The sequence below is a fragment of the Theobroma umbraticum genome, unplaced genomic scaffold (genome assembly GCF_002168275.2).
Source record: "Theobroma umbraticum cultivar Fairchild unplaced genomic scaffold, ASM216827v3 scaffold_51.0, whole genome shotgun sequence".
In the NCBI taxonomy this organism is placed as follows: Eukaryota; Viridiplantae; Streptophyta; class Magnoliopsida; order Malvales; family Malvaceae; genus Theobroma; species Theobroma umbraticum.
In genome coordinates this window covers 5,675,142-5,693,804 of record NW_018397260.1, presented here as the reverse complement: position 1 = coordinate 5,693,804, position 18,663 = coordinate 5,675,142, and the positions used below count along the sequence as shown (strand labels likewise).

The following is an 18,663-nucleotide window of genomic DNA, read 5'->3' as shown; positions in this document are numbered from 1 at the left end:
TTTAGTTATAAAGGGAAATTAGGAAGCGGAGGAGCGAGAAATAGGGAGCATATCAAATGGGATGCAGTGAAAAAATTTTTATAGGAGGGCGCGAACCGTGTGGACCACACGTGTGAAAAGCATGTGTTCTGTCGTGTCTCTTGTCTCATATCGCGTGTGTGTTTGTTTCGGACTGCCCACTAACCTTTGCTCCTGTCACGCCTTTTCCCTATCCTTTTCTTCTTCATTTTTCGGATATATTCTGTCTTAAAAATCCTGATTTATTAGGAAATCACAATACAAAACATCCATTTGACGTCATAATCATACTGTACTTGACAATATTGCATCACCTAAATATGGCAAGCTTAGTCATCCATCATCATAATCCTATCAAATCTAATTAGATAACAACGTGCTATGATAAAAATTTATTATTGTATTTGATTTTGATAAAGTGTTGTGATAATTAATTACGATCGAATATAAATTCATCATGAGATTAAAAAAATAATGTTAATCGTAAATTTAACCTTAACCCATATCATAATTTCCATTGAATTTGATCAATTAAAATAGAGTATTAATTTTGACTTCTCCTCAATAATATGATTTACAGGTAAGCTATTACACTATAATAGAAGAATCTTACATCTTGTTTCAAATAATTGCCCACAATCATTCCAAACTTTCAGTCCGGGCCCTCCCTTTTATATCCTTATTTACCAGGAAAAATCCTTAACCATTCTGTATTAATTATCAACCATACCACAACTAATACAAATATATATGTATTTATATAATTTATTATAAAATAATGATAATGTCACATTTTTTATGTGAATAAATTATGTATAGTGTACACATATATCGATTATTATATTTTCTGTCACATGTATATAATGGCCAAAACTAAATAGTAAGTTTCATAAAAAATTAATTGAAGGATTAAATTATGGCAAACTAAAATTTTAGCATTGGTTTACTCTCCCTCTCTCTGTTATATATATATATATATATATAGTAATAGATATTTGTCTTTTTGTTTTACGATGAATCGACAGTAGAATTCACCTTGGCATGAACATTAAAGTGAAAAAGAGATTTTGATTCTAATGTATGTTATATATTTTATGTTTTTTTTGTATTTTCAATCATATTTAAATTTTCAAGGACAAGGGTACGAATTTAAAATGAAAAAATTGAAAGAAAAAAAAAAGTAATGGTGTTAAGAAGAAATTCAAACTGAATTGAACCAAAATGAGTTTGATTTTCTCAGTTCGGTTAGTTCAGTTAATTAAGTTCGTTAAAACGGTTTAATTGACTTGATATTCGATTTGGAATTTTCTCAACTATAGTAACTGAATTAATTGAAGTGAGAAATATTTATATAATGAGATATAATTTTGAGTTTTCCTAACTTGGGAAATTAAAGTATTTGTTTTGAATAAGCAGAATCTAAGATCAAAATATATAATATTAACTCTATATTTTCTACCGAAAATGCCTTAATTAAAAGAAACACTTACATTGAGAACGAATACTGTGTACATACATTTACTTGAAAAAGATAATTGAGGTTTGAGTTCAAAAAACAAAACTTATTCTTGATTCTTTATTATGTAATTAAAGAAACAAAATAAAAGAAAATTGTAACATGAGATTTAGTAAAAAAATCACATCTTTCACACTTTTTTCTCTCCATCTTCATGAGTTTGGTTTTTGGTAATTGAACCAAACTAACCTAAATAGTTTAGCGTTTAGTTTTTCAGTTATTACAACTACTTTGGTTCGATTTCAATTTTTTTAGAAGAAGAGTTTGGTTTTTTCGATTTTATGATTTCCAAAATTGATTTTATGAAACTAACTGTTTGCACTCCCCTATGTAATAGAAGAAAGAAACATAAGACAAAAATTAAATATGTAAGATTTTAATTAATTTATTGCCATTGGTTATTAATTTCACAAGTTCGACTAGGTTAACCTTAGCTTTGACACACGACATCCTTTCTTAAAGAAATGTTTTCATTTATGGTAAGTCTATACATATATCAACAGATATAAAGATAAAATAAGAAGTCTTAAAGTCAAAGTTTATATTACAAAAGACAACAGCTATTGTTGATCTATATATGGCATCGTAAATAGTTAGTTAAGCCTCTAATCTATGAGAAATTATTAAGTCGAGATACAAATTTATCCGATAATATTTTATTATGTAAATTTATTTTTTCGCATTAATTTTGATTAAGTTGTATAAATTAAATTAAAACCTTAGAAAATGTTTTATTTTGTCGTCTCATTTATATTTTAAAATAATGTTAAAAGTTGAAACTATGTAGTGAGGTTTGTCTTCTAACAAAGAAATTGAGTTTTGGCTTCTAATATTATCCATCAAGAAGACAATGCATGCATGGAATTTTTGATTGGTTGGACTGTACCTACTGCCGACTAGATTTCTTTAAATTCCAATCGGTTCTTATAGAAATTCCATTGAACAAGCAGAGACTTTACTAGCCATTGGAAAGGGGTTTATGCAATGACGTTGCGAAAGAGTACAACTTATAGAGTTGAATTATGGGGAGTTTATCGTGGGCACCAATATGCTTGGGAGCTTGGTTTTCAAAAGATCAATCTTCAAGTTGACAGTATGCTAGTGATTCAAGCATTATAATCTCCGAGTCACTCATGTTCAAACTCAAATTTGATTCAAGCAATCCATGGTCCAATTCAAAGATAATGGGAAGTCCATTTTCATCAGGCTTATAAGTGTAGATAGTTGATTTTGGTTATTACTTATTCTCTTTAAGAATTGTTTTATAATATAATGTTAGATAGAGAATAATGAGAACAACTAAAACAAGTGAAATATTACTTCATACAGAATAACTAAAACAAGTGATGCACTACTTCACACAAAATAACCACTTTATATGGATGACAGTAAAGGTAACATGGAATAAGTGGCAAGGTTTATGAATTATTTTTATTTTGAAATGTTCTGAAGAGTTTGATTTGGTGGTTTAGACGTGGAGGTAGTTAAAAGATATTTCTCTTAAACTTTTCCTGAAGTACAATGTTTTCTCCTCTTACCTTGTTCTCATATGCCTATTTACATACACTTTCTTTTCTAGTACTTGTTCACGTATAGCTTCTTATTTTGTACATGTTCATGTATAGCTTTTTTTCTTGTGCCTTTTCACATATACCTCTTTTTTGTTACCTTCTATTCTAAAATAAATCTTATTACATTTAATTACTTCAATGGTCATATAATGAGATTTTAACCGTTACTCAACATTAACTCTTAATAATGGTTACTTAACATTAAAGTTCTTATTAATAATGCCATTCATTACGTGTATTAAAGCTTTTTCTTATAACTGTCATTTTTGACATTATATGTAGAATCTTCATAATTCATCAAGACCTTTTTTTCTTTTTAAAGCTAACACATTCTCTATTATGGCTTTTTTCTTTAAATTGTCTTTAATTCTTTTTCACCCCTAAATTTTTTTATCTTTTATTCCACTTGTCATAACACTCAATATTTAAAAAACTGCTACGATTGCCTCTAATGCATCATTTTATCTTTGAATAAAATACCTTCACACCTCTAAGTTTTAATCGAAATTGCAAGTAGGTCCATTAATTTTTGAAATGGACACTTTGTCTCAAGAATGCAAACATGGTTTCAATAATGCAAACATCATTAACAGAGATTATGAAAGGACTAAAATGTCATTTCTTTCCTTATTAATTTTAAAAAATTATTATTATTATATTTTTTAATAAAAAAAATAAGGAACACTTACTGCCCAAGAAAAGGGAGCATTGATCGGGAGGGAGCACCAAATCTTAGTGCTCACTTCTCGGTGCTCCCCTCCCTCAGGGAGCATCAATCTCTTTTGAGGTTATTTGTTTAAATTAATAAAAATTATATAATAGTAATTTTGAAAAGTAGTAAAAGATAAAATTATCATTTCAGTATTATCACGTCATTAAACTAATGAAAATTCTAATGATTAGTTAACGGTTGGACCTATGTGTTTAATGACAGATATTTTTTTAAAAAAGAATATTTATTTTAAAAATTAATGCACATCATTTTGATTAAAACTTAAAAGATAAAAATTATCCTTTTACTTAATTTGAAACACCTCCTTTTTTTGTAAAAAATTTGTACAGGAAAAGAAATATAGTTGTTGACTTTATGACTATCGAGTGCTTTTTTATTATTGAAAGTTTCTTATCATATGTCGATCCTCCTCAAAAAGTTAAAAACTTATTATTGATTGATGTAATTAACATCTCTTTCCATGTAAGGTTAGACAATAAAATCGTATGATTTCCCTTAAAAAATAATAAAAATGTGAAAAATACAAAGCATACATGTGACATGTACGTATGTCGCGTGCCTTTCTCGCCAGGGCTACTTTCGCGTCCATTTCATTAATTAGCAAAGGAAAAAGAGGTCAGGAAGGAATCGATGGCTGGAGCAGTCGAGCCTTTTGGGTTGGAAATGGGATTAATCGATGATTTGACGCTTACCGGGGGGATATGATTAGAGGAGAGTTCACTTAAAAAACGACCAGAGCTAGATTAGCAAGGTCAAAGAAGGAAGTTTTCCATGCTTGTTAAACACCCACCGATCTCCAATGCTTTTAATAATCTAGTTGACGTTTATCAGTTCATCACTCATCACTCAATGAGCTTAACTTATACATAGTAAGAAATTCATGGCAAGATTAGTTAGCTCATGCTTCTGAATTTGTAGCCAGTTGGCATGTGTTTGACCCTAGCAATAGCATCACCATCACGGTTGGTCTAAACTTCAGACCAGACTGTGCATTGTTTTAGGATGTTTGGAGTGTAATTTAGCCAATACAAGATGGTCCTAGCACATTTCAATTTATAGCTAAATCTCCAGCCAAAAGCACAATAGTAGTATTTATGTGCTACTGGAATTTAGACGCATATTCTTTGTTTTCTTGTAAGAGGAGCATATTCTTTTTAGTTCAATATGATAGGCATATCAGTCTTACTTTACTAGCAATGATTCATTACTTGGTTTTCTTTAATTACGTACATAAATTATGAAAAAAAAAACAAAAATTGGGCATTTGATTTTTGTGGTGGCTGAACTTCAAAAGTATAGGTGTGCGTTAGTTGAAGGGCAGATAGGATGTGTGCAAGGTTGGCAATAATGGCATTTTGCCTCTTAAAGTCCATTCTATTACTATTTAGAAATTATACTTAGAAATCAGGAGCGGTTCATTCTGCATTGTGATTCATTTAAGTCGAGACAAATGAAAGAAACACAAACCATGGCATAACATGGTGGGTCATCATGACTCATGACAACCAGACAAGTCAACGACAAGTGGAGTAGACGAAGTGTCACGAACTACGCTCTTTCGCCTAAGTATGCGATAGTTTGTGCGGCACTTAGGTGGACGCTTCCACACAAGTCAGCCAATGCTTAGTTGTATCTGTTCTAACATTAATAATGACAACAAATTAGACTAAAAGAACTCATATCAGAATCAAAAGGCATACCGATTACCATATATACAATCACTTAGTTATAAAAAGAAAAAATATTTTCTTAATATGAAATTGATTACAAAGGGTTTAAGACTCACCATCGTTGGGTCATAGGGGCATCCTAGATGATTCACTACAAACATACTTTCACCAGTGAAGTAGCTTAACAATCTACCGACTACTCACCTCGTATAAAGAGTTTATGAGATTTTATAAGAATTCTACCAATAACCATTACAACGCTTGAAATGAGGATATTCCTTTCCTAAAAGGTATCCTCTTTTAAAGACTTAACAAGTTTTTCGTGGAGGTGTCACCATGAGACATTACATTGTTTGAAAGTGGGACACTTCCCTTACAGGTATCAAAGATTCAATCCCATAGACAATTCTACACCATCATAATCTGATACAATGTTGGCTTATTACATCCTCCCCCACTTAATCTGTCAACGTCTTCATTGACTGGTTGGCTTGAAACTCTTCAATCTTCTGTTGGAAGGCACGGAGGTCGGCTTCTTTCTCCCAAGTGATCTTGTCTAGCCCTAAACCTTCCTATTTCACTAGATACTCTTGTGTTGGTCATCGGTTGATGATAGTCATCCTCCCTGTCAAAATCTCCTCCACTCAGCACTATGATGGTGGCTTGGTGCTGATGGCGGCTTTTGTGGCTTGACTTCTGTTTGTATCTACTGGATCTACATGGAATGGTTTCAAATTACTAACTTGAAACACGAGGTGTACCTTTATCCACTTGGGTGGATAAATCTTGTAAAAAGTCCTTCCTAACCTGGCTACCACTAGCACTAGACCCTCATACTTCCTCACTAGTTTTCGATATCCTTTTCTTAGGAATCGAAGTTGTTCAGGTACCAACTTTACCAGCACCAAGTCTCTCACTTTAAAATGTTGCTCCTTTCAACCTTTATTTACTCGCTCCTTCATTCGGTTGGAGGCTTTCTTTAAATAAGTTTTAGCAATTTTAGTGTTTTGCTTCCACTCTTTAGCAAAGTTAAATGCTCGTGGGCTCTTCCTGGTATACAACTCTACTGACGTGGAGGAAGTTTAGGTTGTTATCCAGTGACGATCTCAAAAGGGGTTCTATTGGTGGTTGTGCTCTTCTATGAGTTTAAACATAGTTGAGCTACATCTAGCAGGTTGGGCCAATTCTTATGGTTTGCCTGTACAAAGTGTCACAAATATTCTTTTAACAACCCATTGAAGCGTTCTGTCTGACCATCTGTTTGTGGGTTATAACTGAAATATACATTGAGTTCTGACCCAATAGCTTGAACAGCTCTTTCAAAAAAAAATGGTGAACCTTGGATTTCTGTCACTGACTATAATTTTAGGAACATCCCAATATTTTATCACATGTTTAAAAACAGTGTGAGTCGTTGCTTCTGTAGAACCAAACTTTTGTACCAAAATATACGTTGCATACTTGGAAAATTGGTCTACTACTACCAAGATTGTTGTTATATCTCTCACTTTAGGAAGTCCTACAATAAAGTCTAAAGAAATACTTTTCCAAGGTATGGTCGGCACTAGTAGCGGTTTAAGCAATCCAGCCGATCTTTGCCTGTCTACTTTATCTTGTTGGCAAATGAGACCTGTATCGTATAATCCATCACATCTTGTCGCATTTGAGGTCAATAGTAATCTTGTTTCAGTAGTGCCATTGTCCATTGCTAACCAGGAAGTCTTGCCCAAGGAGTGTCGTGACATTCCCGTATTAACTTCTGCCGAAGCTTTCTCACTCTTGGAACAACTATGTGGGGTCCCTTCATTAATAGAAGTCCATTCTCTATCCAAAAGTATTTCGACTTTTCGCTCTCCACTAACTTTCTAATGGTCATTGCTTGGGGGTCTTGATGCAAATTTTCCTCAATCAAATTTTGGATGTCTGTGGTTACTTTACTGGCTGTCATTGGTGTGATCATTCTTAGAGCTGCAAATTCAACCTTCTTGATGAAGGCATTTGCTACCCGATTGCTTTTCTCGCCTTATGCTCAAAAAAGAAATCCAACTCAGTCAAAAACTCTTGCCACCTCGCCTGTTTAATTGTAAGTTTTAGCTGTGTGAAAAAGTGACTCACGATTGTATTATCAGTCTTAACCACGAATGGTGATCCTAGCAAATAATGTCACCACACCCGTAAATAATAAATCACTGCAAGCAGTTCTTTCTCTTGTGTGATGTATCTCCTCTTAGCTTCATTCAACTTGTGAATTTCAAATGCCATCGGGTGTCCTTCTTGTAGCAACATTCCTCCAAAGGCAAAGTCTGATGCATCCGTCTGTACTTCGAAAGGCTTTTCAATATCTGGGAGCACTAACACAAGATCAATCATCATTGTGTCTTTCAAACCTTCAAAAGTTTCTTGGCACTACTATATCTAGTTCCACTTTTGTCCCTTTTTCAGCAATTTTGTTAGCATTACTGTTCTTTTTCAATATTTTTTCATAAATCTTCGATAATAGTTAGGTAGCCTTAAGAAAGAACGAAGCTCCATCGTATTCTTAAGGGTGGCCCATTCTTTGATAGCATTGACCTTCTGCATGTCCATTCTAATGTGTCCTTGCTCAACCACATGACCAAGAAAATGGATTATGGTTTGCTTGAATGCACATTTCTCCCTTCTCACATATAATTGATGGTTGCGTAGTCTTTGGAAGACTTGCCGCAAGTGCCTTTGATGTTCCTCCAAGGTCGAGCTATACACCACAATATCATCTAAGTAGATCATCATGAACTTATCCAGATAATCATTAAACACTTGGTTCATTAGTGTGCAAAAGGTAGTAAGAGCATTGGTTAGTCTAAAAGGCATAACAAGAAATTTAAATGCACCATATCACATTACATAGGTGGTTTTCGACTCATCTCCCTTAGCCATTCTCAGTTGATGGTAACCCGATCTCAAATCTAGTTTGGAGAAATACTTTGCACCACTAAGTTAGTTAAAAAGATCTGATATAAGAGGGATAGGATATTTATTCTTAACTGTGACTTTATTCAAAGCTCGATAATCTACGCACAATCATAAACTTCCATCTTGCTTCTTTTGAAAAAATACTGAGGAGCCAAAAGGTGCTTTTAATGGTCGAATGAATTTGGCCTGAAGCAGCTTATATAATTGTTTTCTTAGCTCTACTAACTGTAGGGGAGCCATCTTGTATGGCCTTTTTATAGGCAGCTTCACTACTAGAAGTAATTCTATCTCATGATCGACAGTTTGTCGACGTGGTAGGACCCTTGGTAGTTGTTCTGGCATCATATCTTAAAATTCTTCTAAAACTAGTTTCATTTCTTCAGGTATTGGGTTTAGGTTATCTTTACCTTTGTAGATGGGCATGGCTACGTAGGAAGGTTCGCTTTTCTTAATCCTCTTTCTTAAATTGTATAGCTGATATCATCTTCTTCCCACTCTTAAGAAGGATTGTAACCGATATCACAAATGGCCATTCATGGAAAAACATTAAACAACTTGCAACAAGGAAAAGGATAGCTTGAGCTTTCGTTATAAAATCCAAGCCTAAGTCAAAATCAAAATCATCTATAGTGGCTACAGTTAAGTTTATCTTCCTTTCCTAATAGCCAATCTTAATCTTTACGTCTTTAGCATTTCCAATTATAGCTGAAGCTGGCAAGTTAACTACTTTCATCTGTCTAAAATCCTTATCAACCTTAAGACCACACCTCTTTGCCTCTTTTGGGGTGATGAAAGTGTCGGAAGCCCCGTGTCGAGCATGGCTTTGGTATTTTTCTCATTCAGCAACACCTCAATATACATTAGGCTTCGCTTGGGTTCCTTCTTCATCTTTTCTAATTAAACTTGCAAGGCACTAAGGAAACGAATAAAACCCATTCGTGTCGGCTCTTCTTTGGCTTCTTCGATTGTGATGTGGGGTGAAGGTGTCTCTACATTAGTAGTTTATATGGCACTAAGAGCTGCTCGATGAGAACAGTCAGCTACCCATGAGGTTCCTTGCATAAACAACAAGATATCAGTAGTCGCGACTTAAAGTTCCATGGCTTCTTTATTCTCAGTTGGGGTGAATCTTTAGCAAGTGATCTCCAATCACCTCCCTCACTCGAGGATCTGCTTACTCTCAAGAACTTTGCCCTACTATTTAAGCTAAAGTTACTGGTCTTAGATGGAGGATATTTTCTTTTGTTAGAGTTTTCGCTATAATCAGTAAGACGTTTAGTAGTCACCACTGTCGAAGCCACATCCAGTATCTTTTGTCACTGTAACTCCGTCCTTGCCCATGGTTTCAGACCCTCAAGAAAATAAAATAATCTATCTTTTTTAGTTATATCTTTGATATCTAACATTAGAGTAGAGAAGTTCCTTATGAACTTCCGCACTGATCTCATTTGAGACAACTCCCGTAGCTTTCGTTTCGCCATATACTCCACATTTTCAAGGAAAAACTGATTTTTCAATTTTTGCTCTAAATCTGTCCAAGTGTTGATATGGCAATCACCATCGATGAATTTGGAACGCCACCACAACTTTGCGTCCCCAACAAGATACATTGAAGTCATCGCCACTTTGTCCTCCTCTAACTCTGTGTGCACAACTCGAAAATATTGTTCCATATCAAAAAAGTTCTCTAACTCCTTAGCATCTCGGACCCCTTCATATCGCTTGGATTTTGGCACTTTGGCCCTTTTCCCTTGATCTATGGAACTCCTATTGGCATTACCTGCAGCAATAACTAAAAGATTTACCTGAGTTTTCAATTCTCCAATCTCGCCTTGAAGGGTGCTCAATGCATCCTTAGTCTTATCACTTAGGGTATTAATCATCTCAGACAGTTTCTGCTGGACTGTCTCAATTTCGTTTATCCGCTTGCTTGAAACCATTTGTGTTTTTATTATGACCATCGCGGCCTCTAGCTTATCCATCCTCTAATGGTCCTCTGGTGCGCTTTGCGTATTCATCCATTTTTTCCTCTTTAAATCAGCACGTCTCGCCCGTGCTTTGATGCCAATTGTCATGAACTACGCTCCTTCTCCTAAGTATGTTATAGTCCGTACGGTACTTAGGTGGACGCTTCTACACAAGTCAACCAATATTCAGTTATATCTGTTTCAATATTAATAATAATAACAAATCAGACTAAAGGAATCTGCATCAAAATCAAAAGATATGTCCATTACCATATATGCACTCACTTAGTTATAAAAAAAAATTTATTAATATGATGAAATTGATTACAAAAGGTCCAAAACTCGTCATCGTCAAGTTATAGAGACAATCCTAGATTATTTGCTACAAATATACTTTTACTAATGAGGTAACTTAGCAATCCGCTGATTGCCCTCTCTATGAAGAGTTTATAAGATTTATAAGAATTTTACTAATAATTATTATAACACTTAAAATGAGGATATTTTATTTTTAAAAGGTTTTTTTAAAAAAATTAATAAATTTTTATATATGTATAATTACAAGACATTACATTATTTGAAATAAGACACTTCCTCTACAGGTATCAAAGATTTAATCTCTTACACAATTTTACATCATCATAATCTGATATAAGGTTGATACGAAGTGTCTAGTAAACTGAAGATAGAAGGGGAAAGTGCGAAAACGGCGATGGCCAAGGGAAAAATGTGTGTGACTGGTGGTGGAGGCTACCTTGGCTCCTGGGTTCTCAAGCTTCTCCTCTCCAACGACTATGCTGTCCACGCCACCGTAAGACTACCTGGTAGTAATCACTATTCTTCTTTACCTTTTTGAGTTTCGACCTTAATTTCGTTTGGATTTCTTTGTCTGCTCGATCGCCACCTGACCTGAGTATTTTGTATTGATTATGCTTTGTTCTGGGCAACACCAGACTAGTAGTAGCAATCAATATCTTAACTTAATCTGTGGGTTTACCGTCGGATGATTGGGTCTTGCATGCCTTGTCCTTTTTCGGTGTTTTTGTTGGCTAAGCTATATGGGTTTTCGCATGAATTTTACAGGGGATGCCAAATATGCCCATTTGAATCAACTCGAGAAAGCATCCGACAACCTCAAACTCTTCAAGGCAGATTTACTAGATTATGATTCTCTTTGTTCCGCAATTGAAGGCTGCACCGGTGTCTTCCATGTTGCCTGTCCTGTACCCTCCACCACCGTTCCTAATCCCCAGGCAAGACTGCTCAATTTGTCAATTTACTTTAGTACTACTATTATCACTCTCACTTTATCTGCCTTCAATTTTACGTCCTCCTCACCTCATTCATCAATCATCGCCCAATATTTTCATTCACCATCTTACACAAAGCGTTGTCATATATTCATACATGTGTGCAACGACTTTTGTAGGTGGAAATGATCGAACCTGCTGTAAAGGGCACTCTTAATGTGCTTAAAGCATGTCTTGAAGCAAATGTTAAACGCGTTGTCGTTGTGTCCTCTGCCAGTGCTGTTTCCTGGAACCCCAGGTGGCCCAAGGGTCAAATCAAGGATGAGGCTTGTTGGTCTGACAAGGAATACTGCACAACAACGAAGGTATATGACTAGAAAAAGTTTGAAGTTTTCTATTATTTTTCATTAATAGTAAGATAATGTCTTCACTCTTAATCTCTATTCTTTGTTTGTTCTAGAATTGGTATTTCTTTTCAAAAACAGAAGCAGAGAGTGAGGCTTTTGAGTTTGCAAAAAGGACTGGGCTTGATGTTGTCACTGTTTGTCCTACCCTCGTATTAGGGCCACTTCCGCAGCCCTCTGTGAATGCTAGTAGCTTGGTCCTCATTAAACTTTTAAAAGGTGGTGCCTACTCCTACCATACATATGCTTCTGTGCTCCACCATTAGTGCAAGTTGCTTGGCTTTGTGCACCTGGATTGCATGGTTCCGAAAATCAACTGAAGTACTACTTATTTTTTAGAAAAAAGAGGAAATTATAACCTTGACAGTTCTACTACCTTTACTTGGTATTCTAGATTGGTACTTTGCTGCACATTTGGCCAAATATTCATTGATCCCTTGAGGCCTTGCAATTTCGAACTACTGCTCGTAGCTTCCTTCTTCTGTTAATACCAAATTTACTTGGCTTTTCAAATTTTAAATCTTGTAATTCGTAGTATTGGAACTATTGTTGCTTGAAATTTTACTTTATTCTTGTAATTATGGTCTTCCATCTCTGTGCTTTTTGCTTTTTATTTTGTAACAAATTGAGGCTGTATAACCAAGTTTGCAAGGAATATGTTATAAGTTTTCCGTTTTGAACTTAAACATGATCTTTTCTTGTGGCATTCTGTTCTAATTCTATTTGGTTTTCTATTGCAATGTGTTGATTCAGAGGGGTACGACGCGCTGGAAAACAAACATCGGAGCATAGTAGATGTGCGTGATGTAGCTCAAGCATTGCATTTGGTGTATGAGAAGCCAGAGGCTGAAGGAAGGTACATATGCACAGCTCACTCGATCATGGCACGTGACCTTGTTGATAAGTTGAGAAGTATATTTCCTAACTACAATTATCCTAAAAGGTATGTCTCTTGCTGCAGAATATTGGTTCATGATAGAATCTAGTATAACAGTATACCCTTTAGGAATCTGTTTGTTACTATATTATCACTTGAGATTTTCCAATGAATGATTTTCTGAATCATGTCTGTATTAGCAGCTTCATCAAGGTAGGGGAGGAAGATATGCTTAGTTCAGAAAAATTACAGAAGCTAGGCTGGAGTTACCGGCCATTGGAAGAAACTCTTGTGGATTCCGTTGAGAGCTATAGAAAGGCTGGAATCTTGGATTAAAAGGAAATAGTTTTTTTGGTTGATCCTTATCGTTGTTGACTCTCTGGTTTCCTTCAGATTATATCCGGATTAATAAATATGATGTTTGCCTTGCATTTATGAGCTTTCTCTTCTTCCCATGTTATCTGATAATGGTCTTAAGTAACCCCAAAATAATTAGAATCAAAAAATTTGGAGGGGGGCGTATGCCATATGTGCTTTGGGGAAAAGGATTGCGGATGTAATGGGCGCTTACCCTGGTTATGCAGCATGAGCAGTAATCATAAACCTGCAGCTCCTAACTTAACAAAAATATTACTCCTCTCCTCTCTACCCAGCTGGTGGCAACGAATTTGTTCAACATTACCTACCTTGGAAAATTTAGTTCGAGTGTTTTATGTTCAAGAGTGGGAAAAGGAAGTAAGATTCACAGGAAGTGTGAGCATTACATATGTTTGTTTTTTTGAAAGGCAATTTAGCAGATTTCATTACGTATAAAATGCGTACAAAAAATATCTACCCTTGAGTGGTAAACAGCAAAACCATACAGAGCCCAAGACTTCCTCTCACGGTTTATGCCGCATGAAACATCAGAAAACATGAGAATAAACAATTCAGGTTGTCTAGGGGATGGAACAATCATCTTCGGACATTTACAGGCTCCCTAGAAATGACAAAGTGATTCCGGAGAGCACCTTCGTCATCCCTCTACAGCCCATTCCATTGCTTATGTTGTATGGTTCATCCCATGTGTTAAAAGCTAAAAAGCACACTCAATTGCTCCATACACTGTTCGTGATAACTACAATGATATCAGTATATCACCTAAAGGTTTGGAAATATCAAACAAAAGAAGAATGTCGAAAACAAATGCGCATTTCAGAAAAATTCCTCTTCAAATAATACCGAGGATGAAACACAAAATTCAAGGCAACGAACCAAACAAGGTGTCTACTCAGTTTGTCAACGTAGTGCACGGGAGGCAGCCACAACAGTGTATATAAGAGAACTCAGAAAGCTGGACAATTCCTGTTGATTGGAGCAAGAAAGATGATGGGAGGGAGAGAAAGAGTCTGTGTGACCGGTGCAGGGGGGTTCCTGACATCATGGATCTTCAAATTTCTGCTTTTAAAGGGTTACCATGTCCATGGAACTGTTAGGGACCCAGGTATTCTCACTATTATCCCCTTACAAATTTCATTCACCTTTCAATTCCATTGCTTTGAAACTTTGGTGGAATCTCGTATTTTATGCCAAAAAATTGTTTTATATCTAAGTTAAGAATTCTTGTTACTTATGAGCTAAATTTCTGAAGGAGTAATGCAAAAAGATGCCATCTATTTTCCTTTTCTTTAACAAATAAATCTGCTTTCCTTCAACTAGAGCTGGTAGCACTATAAATTTTTCTAAAGAACATAGACCTGTCTGTGTTTTTGTCAGGGGATGATAAGAACGCTCATCTGAAGAAACTAGACAAAGCTTCAGAAAACTTGCAACTCTTCCGGACGGACTTGCTGAACAGTGAAGGTCTTTGCGCTGCAATTGCTGGGTGCACTGGCGTTTTCCATGTTGCTAGCCCTGTTCCTCCAGCGGACGCTGTAATAAATTCTGAGGCAAGTCTGTTGTCCCTCTTGCAATTTGATTCTTTGTATTTGGTCATCCAAGGTGAAATTCAGGTTTATTGTTTTAATCCAATTCACTTCTCCAAGTCCCACTCTGGTGTAGCATGGTTTTATTCCTTCTCTTGGTACTTATGAGAAAGTCCAAGGGAGGGATAGAGGATTTGAACATTATTCCTTTTAAAGCGGGTAACATCTAACAACTTTTAACCCAAACTTTGATTTTGATAACATGGTTTCGTTCAGAAGAACAAATAGGCTCCCCGTCTACCCAGTCAATCGGCTCTTGGTAATTTTTTATATGGTTAAACAGTTAAAGTTGGACTAAGAGAGAGTGACTTCGCTTGGTTTTAACACAAGGGCGATTCATAATGGATATTATTATCCTTTTCACGGGGCAGGTTGAACTAATGGAACGAGCAGTAACTGGTACACGAAATGTACTCGATGCATGTTTGAAGACACAAGTTAAGAAGGTCGTGGTTGTGTTATCCATTGCGGCTATTGCGCTGAATCCTAACTGGCCAAAGGGTCAGGTTATGAACAAGGACTGCTAGTCTGACTTGGCATTTTGCAAGGCAATTAAGGTACTAACTCGATTACTTGCAACTGCTCCTTATGTCCAATGAGTTCTATTCGGGCAGATAGGCAGAGTCACTATTTGCAAGCATAGGTCTTCTAAGTTTTGGTTCCCTTTTTTTCTTTGATATATGTTAGTGTGAGCGCCAGCAATCGTACTGCTTTTCCAAGACTGCAGCAGAAAGTGAAGCTTGGGCGTATGCAAAGAGAAGTGGACTCAACATAGTAACAATTTGCCCTTCCGTGATTATTGGACCATTGCTGCAACCAACCATGAACACCAGCAGCTTATACCTCCTCAAGTTTTTGCAAGGTTTTTCTCCTGATAGTGATGACGACTATGCCACTTTCATACCTTGTGATCAGATTCATTTATAAACAGTAATAAAATTAGGTTGAAAGGTCATTCATTGTCATAATTAGCTGCAATGATGCATTATCACAACACAGTACCGGATGCAGATCTACAACTAATACTGTAAGGTTTTCCTATTCTGCATATCAAATCTGTATGACGGCATGACGGGGATGCTGTTATGGAAAACAGATGGATGGAAAGCAACAGACAATGGAAGTCGTGCTTTTGTAGATGTGCGTGATGCTTCTGAAGCAACCTTGATGCTGTATGAAAAGCCTGAAGCAGAGGGAAGATACTTATGTTCATCCCATAAGATTAGAACGAAGGATTTGGTGGAGAAGTTAAAAGGCAAGTATCCTGTTTACAACTACCCCAAGAGGTAAACTAAGCTATAAGCAACTATCTAGATCCTCATCTTCCTTTATTTCTCTGATAAATCTAGATTCATCTTCTCCCAACAACATATGAACACCAAACAAATCAAATTTTGTTATACAATCGAATTCTTAAACTGCCTTCTTTTTGCTTCGTACTATGCCCACTTTTGTGTAATTGACAGTTTTAAAGAGGAAGAGACAGAAGTGGTCAGGCTAAGTTCGGAGAAATTGCAGAATTTAGGATGGAGGTAACGGCTATTGGAAAATACACTTACTGCTGCTGTCAACAACTACGCGGAGAACGGGCACCTGGGCAAAAATTAGCTCCAAGGTTTTCCTGTTCAAGAATGCTCTCATCAATAAACAATACCAGCTGGTATCATATCCAAGGTTCATGCCAGCACATATCCTGGCCTCTGTGTCCCTACTCATAAAGTCATAATAACTAGTATTATGTTTTTCACGCCGATGATTCTTGATTTTCTGTTTCACTCTTGCTGCGAACCCAAAAATAAAAAAAAATTATGTTAAAACAGGTAAGTCTTTTACGTACTTTTTCTGGTGTGTGTTAAGCAGAAGGTTGAAAGAAATATCGTAATGACATAAATACAAGCTCTGATTCTTGTGAATAGCTTATGTCCCCACTCAATGAGCAATGTATTATTAGCCATCCTCGACAAGCAGGCCAGGGGTTAGGGGAAGAAATTAAAAAATACCATTTGGCCATATATAGATGTTTCGTTTACAGAACATTGGATGAATGCATCCTTCACATCGCACGGGCGGCGGGATATCTTAACTATATGTATTTGGCAACACAACCGAACAAGACAGTTGGATATATATATCAAGTTAGGCGCTCCAAATACAGAGATGGGTTAAGGGCTTCAAGATGTTTTCCGACAGGAAAGCTTTGCCTTGGGAAAAAACATCATCACGGAGACAGAAACATCCTTTGTACGTTTCGAAGTAGCACTAAAAATCTCTGGAATGGAACCCAAAATAACGACTTGAGAGTTGGGATACCAAGGTGGTTGTGGTCCCTGAATAGAACAGTGCTGCAGCCCTGCAATTGTGGCCCGAAAACAGGTGGAATGGACCCCCCTCAGTAGACCCAATCCCCAGCCACCGGTTTGGACATGACTCAATTGCATGCCCCACCAAAATCACTCAAGAATCCAGATGACAGGTCAATCAAGCTTTACACTCAACCCCCACCGCTGCTCCAAACGTGTCAATTCCTCAACCGGGGTTAGTCAGGTTTTGTTTGACAATTGCTGTTTCAAGCCAATCTGTATTCACAGGTCTTAGAGGCGATAATGGGGCAGGGTGTTTGGGATCATTATTATTATAAATTTCTTATAAAATAAGGTTATTTACATAGACCAACCCGTTTCAATGAAAGAGAACAATGATGCATGTCGCAACCTGCATCATCCATTGTGAGGGTCCCTTTCTTGACTTTACGTGGACAGCTGGTCGACCTTTATCCAATTCCCAACTCAATTTCGTTTACGAACCAAATAATCCCACCACAATTTCTTCAACAGTTGGTAGATTATTATCACTATTATTCTGTAAAGGCCACAACAAAGCTTTACCTTGCAAACGATTATACCCATATTTTTGTAAGCCCCAATTTGTCACCAAGTTCCCATATTCTACATTTCTATTTGTAGCTGCTAAAATAAGAGGAGCATCTCAGTCAAATAAAATGATTTTTCTTTTTCACGCAGAGTGAGTACTTAACATCAGAAATTATAAGAAAAAAAGCCGTAAGAAACCCTGATCGAGCATAGTAGTTATCATTGTGCTGAAAAGCCCTTAAAGTAGTGAGATGATGTACAGAATTACGAAATAAAGCATCGGCTCTGCCTTTTGTGCGTAGGAAGTGAATTGGAATAAATACAAAATTTTTCCTGAAAAAAATATGAAAGCAGAGAGGCACACAGCCGAACAATGTAGTCTTTCTTGTGTCAACGAGGTGGAACAAGCAGATAAAGAAATAAAAAATTAAAAAAAAAAATCTTTTTGGTCTAATGGTAAGTTTTAACTTGGTGATGAAAGAATATCATCGGAGTAAAAAGAGAAACAGGGAGAGTGATGAGAAATTACCATAGAAGGGGATTGTAAGGACCAACAGAGAATTGGAAACCGAGGAAGCGGCAGCCAGGAGTTTCCAGCCCGAGCTTAATGATTAGTTCGTGTGAAGTTGAAAACAAAACAGATCAGGCAACTTTATATACGACTACTGTCTACTAGCATCGGTACTCGTTTAATTTAGGAGAAGATCTGGGGGGAGAAGAATAGAGGGCAGATAGATAGGGATTAGAGCAAGAGAGAGTGGAAGGTGGTAGGTCCCACGTCGAGACCCTCCCAAGCTGTCTTGCTTTGTTTGAGAACTCTTGAAGACAAAAGGGGTTCTTGCTTTTTCTCTCTCTTCTTTTTTTTTTTTCC

General features: G+C 36.3%; 2 protein-coding genes and 1 pseudogene across 3 annotated transcripts in view; 2 read left to right on the top strand and 1 right to left on the bottom strand.

Annotated features, from left to right (window-relative positions):
- The window catches only part of LOC149527189 (subtilisin-like protease), a 2,080-nt gene extending 1,853 nt beyond the window's left edge, over positions 1–227 (bottom strand). Inside the window, exon 1 of the mRNA XM_089783555.1 lies at positions 185–227. Within this exon, the coding sequence (XP_089639681.1) occupies positions 185–227 (43 nt within the window). The remainder of the gene's footprint in view (positions 1–184) is intronic.
- A 10,834-nt stretch (positions 228–11,061) lies between these two features.
- On the top strand, positions 11,062–13,389 carry LOC110416841 (cinnamoyl-CoA reductase 1-like). Its single transcript, XM_021428959.2, has 6 exons — positions 11,062–11,251; positions 11,511–11,680; positions 11,857–12,042; positions 12,138–12,300; positions 12,835–13,024; positions 13,162–13,389. Exons 1-6 carry the CDS (start codon positions 11,140–11,142, stop codon positions 13,292–13,294), a joined length of 954 nt encoding a protein of 317 aa, XP_021284634.1. The 5' UTR covers positions 11,062–11,139; the 3' UTR covers positions 13,295–13,389.
- Positions 13,390–14,116: 727 nt separating this feature from the next.
- LOC110417108 (cinnamoyl-CoA reductase 1-like) lies at positions 14,117–16,660 on the top strand (annotated as a pseudogene). Its single transcript, XR_016351241.1, has 6 exons — positions 14,117–14,441; positions 14,714–14,886; positions 15,294–15,479; positions 15,622–15,784; positions 16,019–16,208; positions 16,389–16,660. The product of XR_016351241.1 is annotated as a cinnamoyl-CoA reductase 1-like (transcript).
- Positions 16,661–18,663: the final 2,003 nt, after the last annotated feature.

Excerpts from the sequence above, each read along its gene's own strand:
- LOC110416841 (XM_021428959.2), top strand. The coding sequence starts at position 11,140 with ATGGCCAAGGGAAAAATGTGTGTGACTGGTGGTGGAGGCTACCTTGGC. Across the intron at positions 11,681-11,856 it reads CCACCGTTCCTAATCCCCAG|GTGGAAATGATCGAACCTGC; the intron begins GCAAGACTGCTC and ends CGACTTTTGTAG. Across the intron at positions 12,043-12,137 it reads AATACTGCACAACAACGAAG|AATTGGTATTTCTTTTCAAA; the intron begins GTATATGACTAG and ends TGTTTGTTCTAG.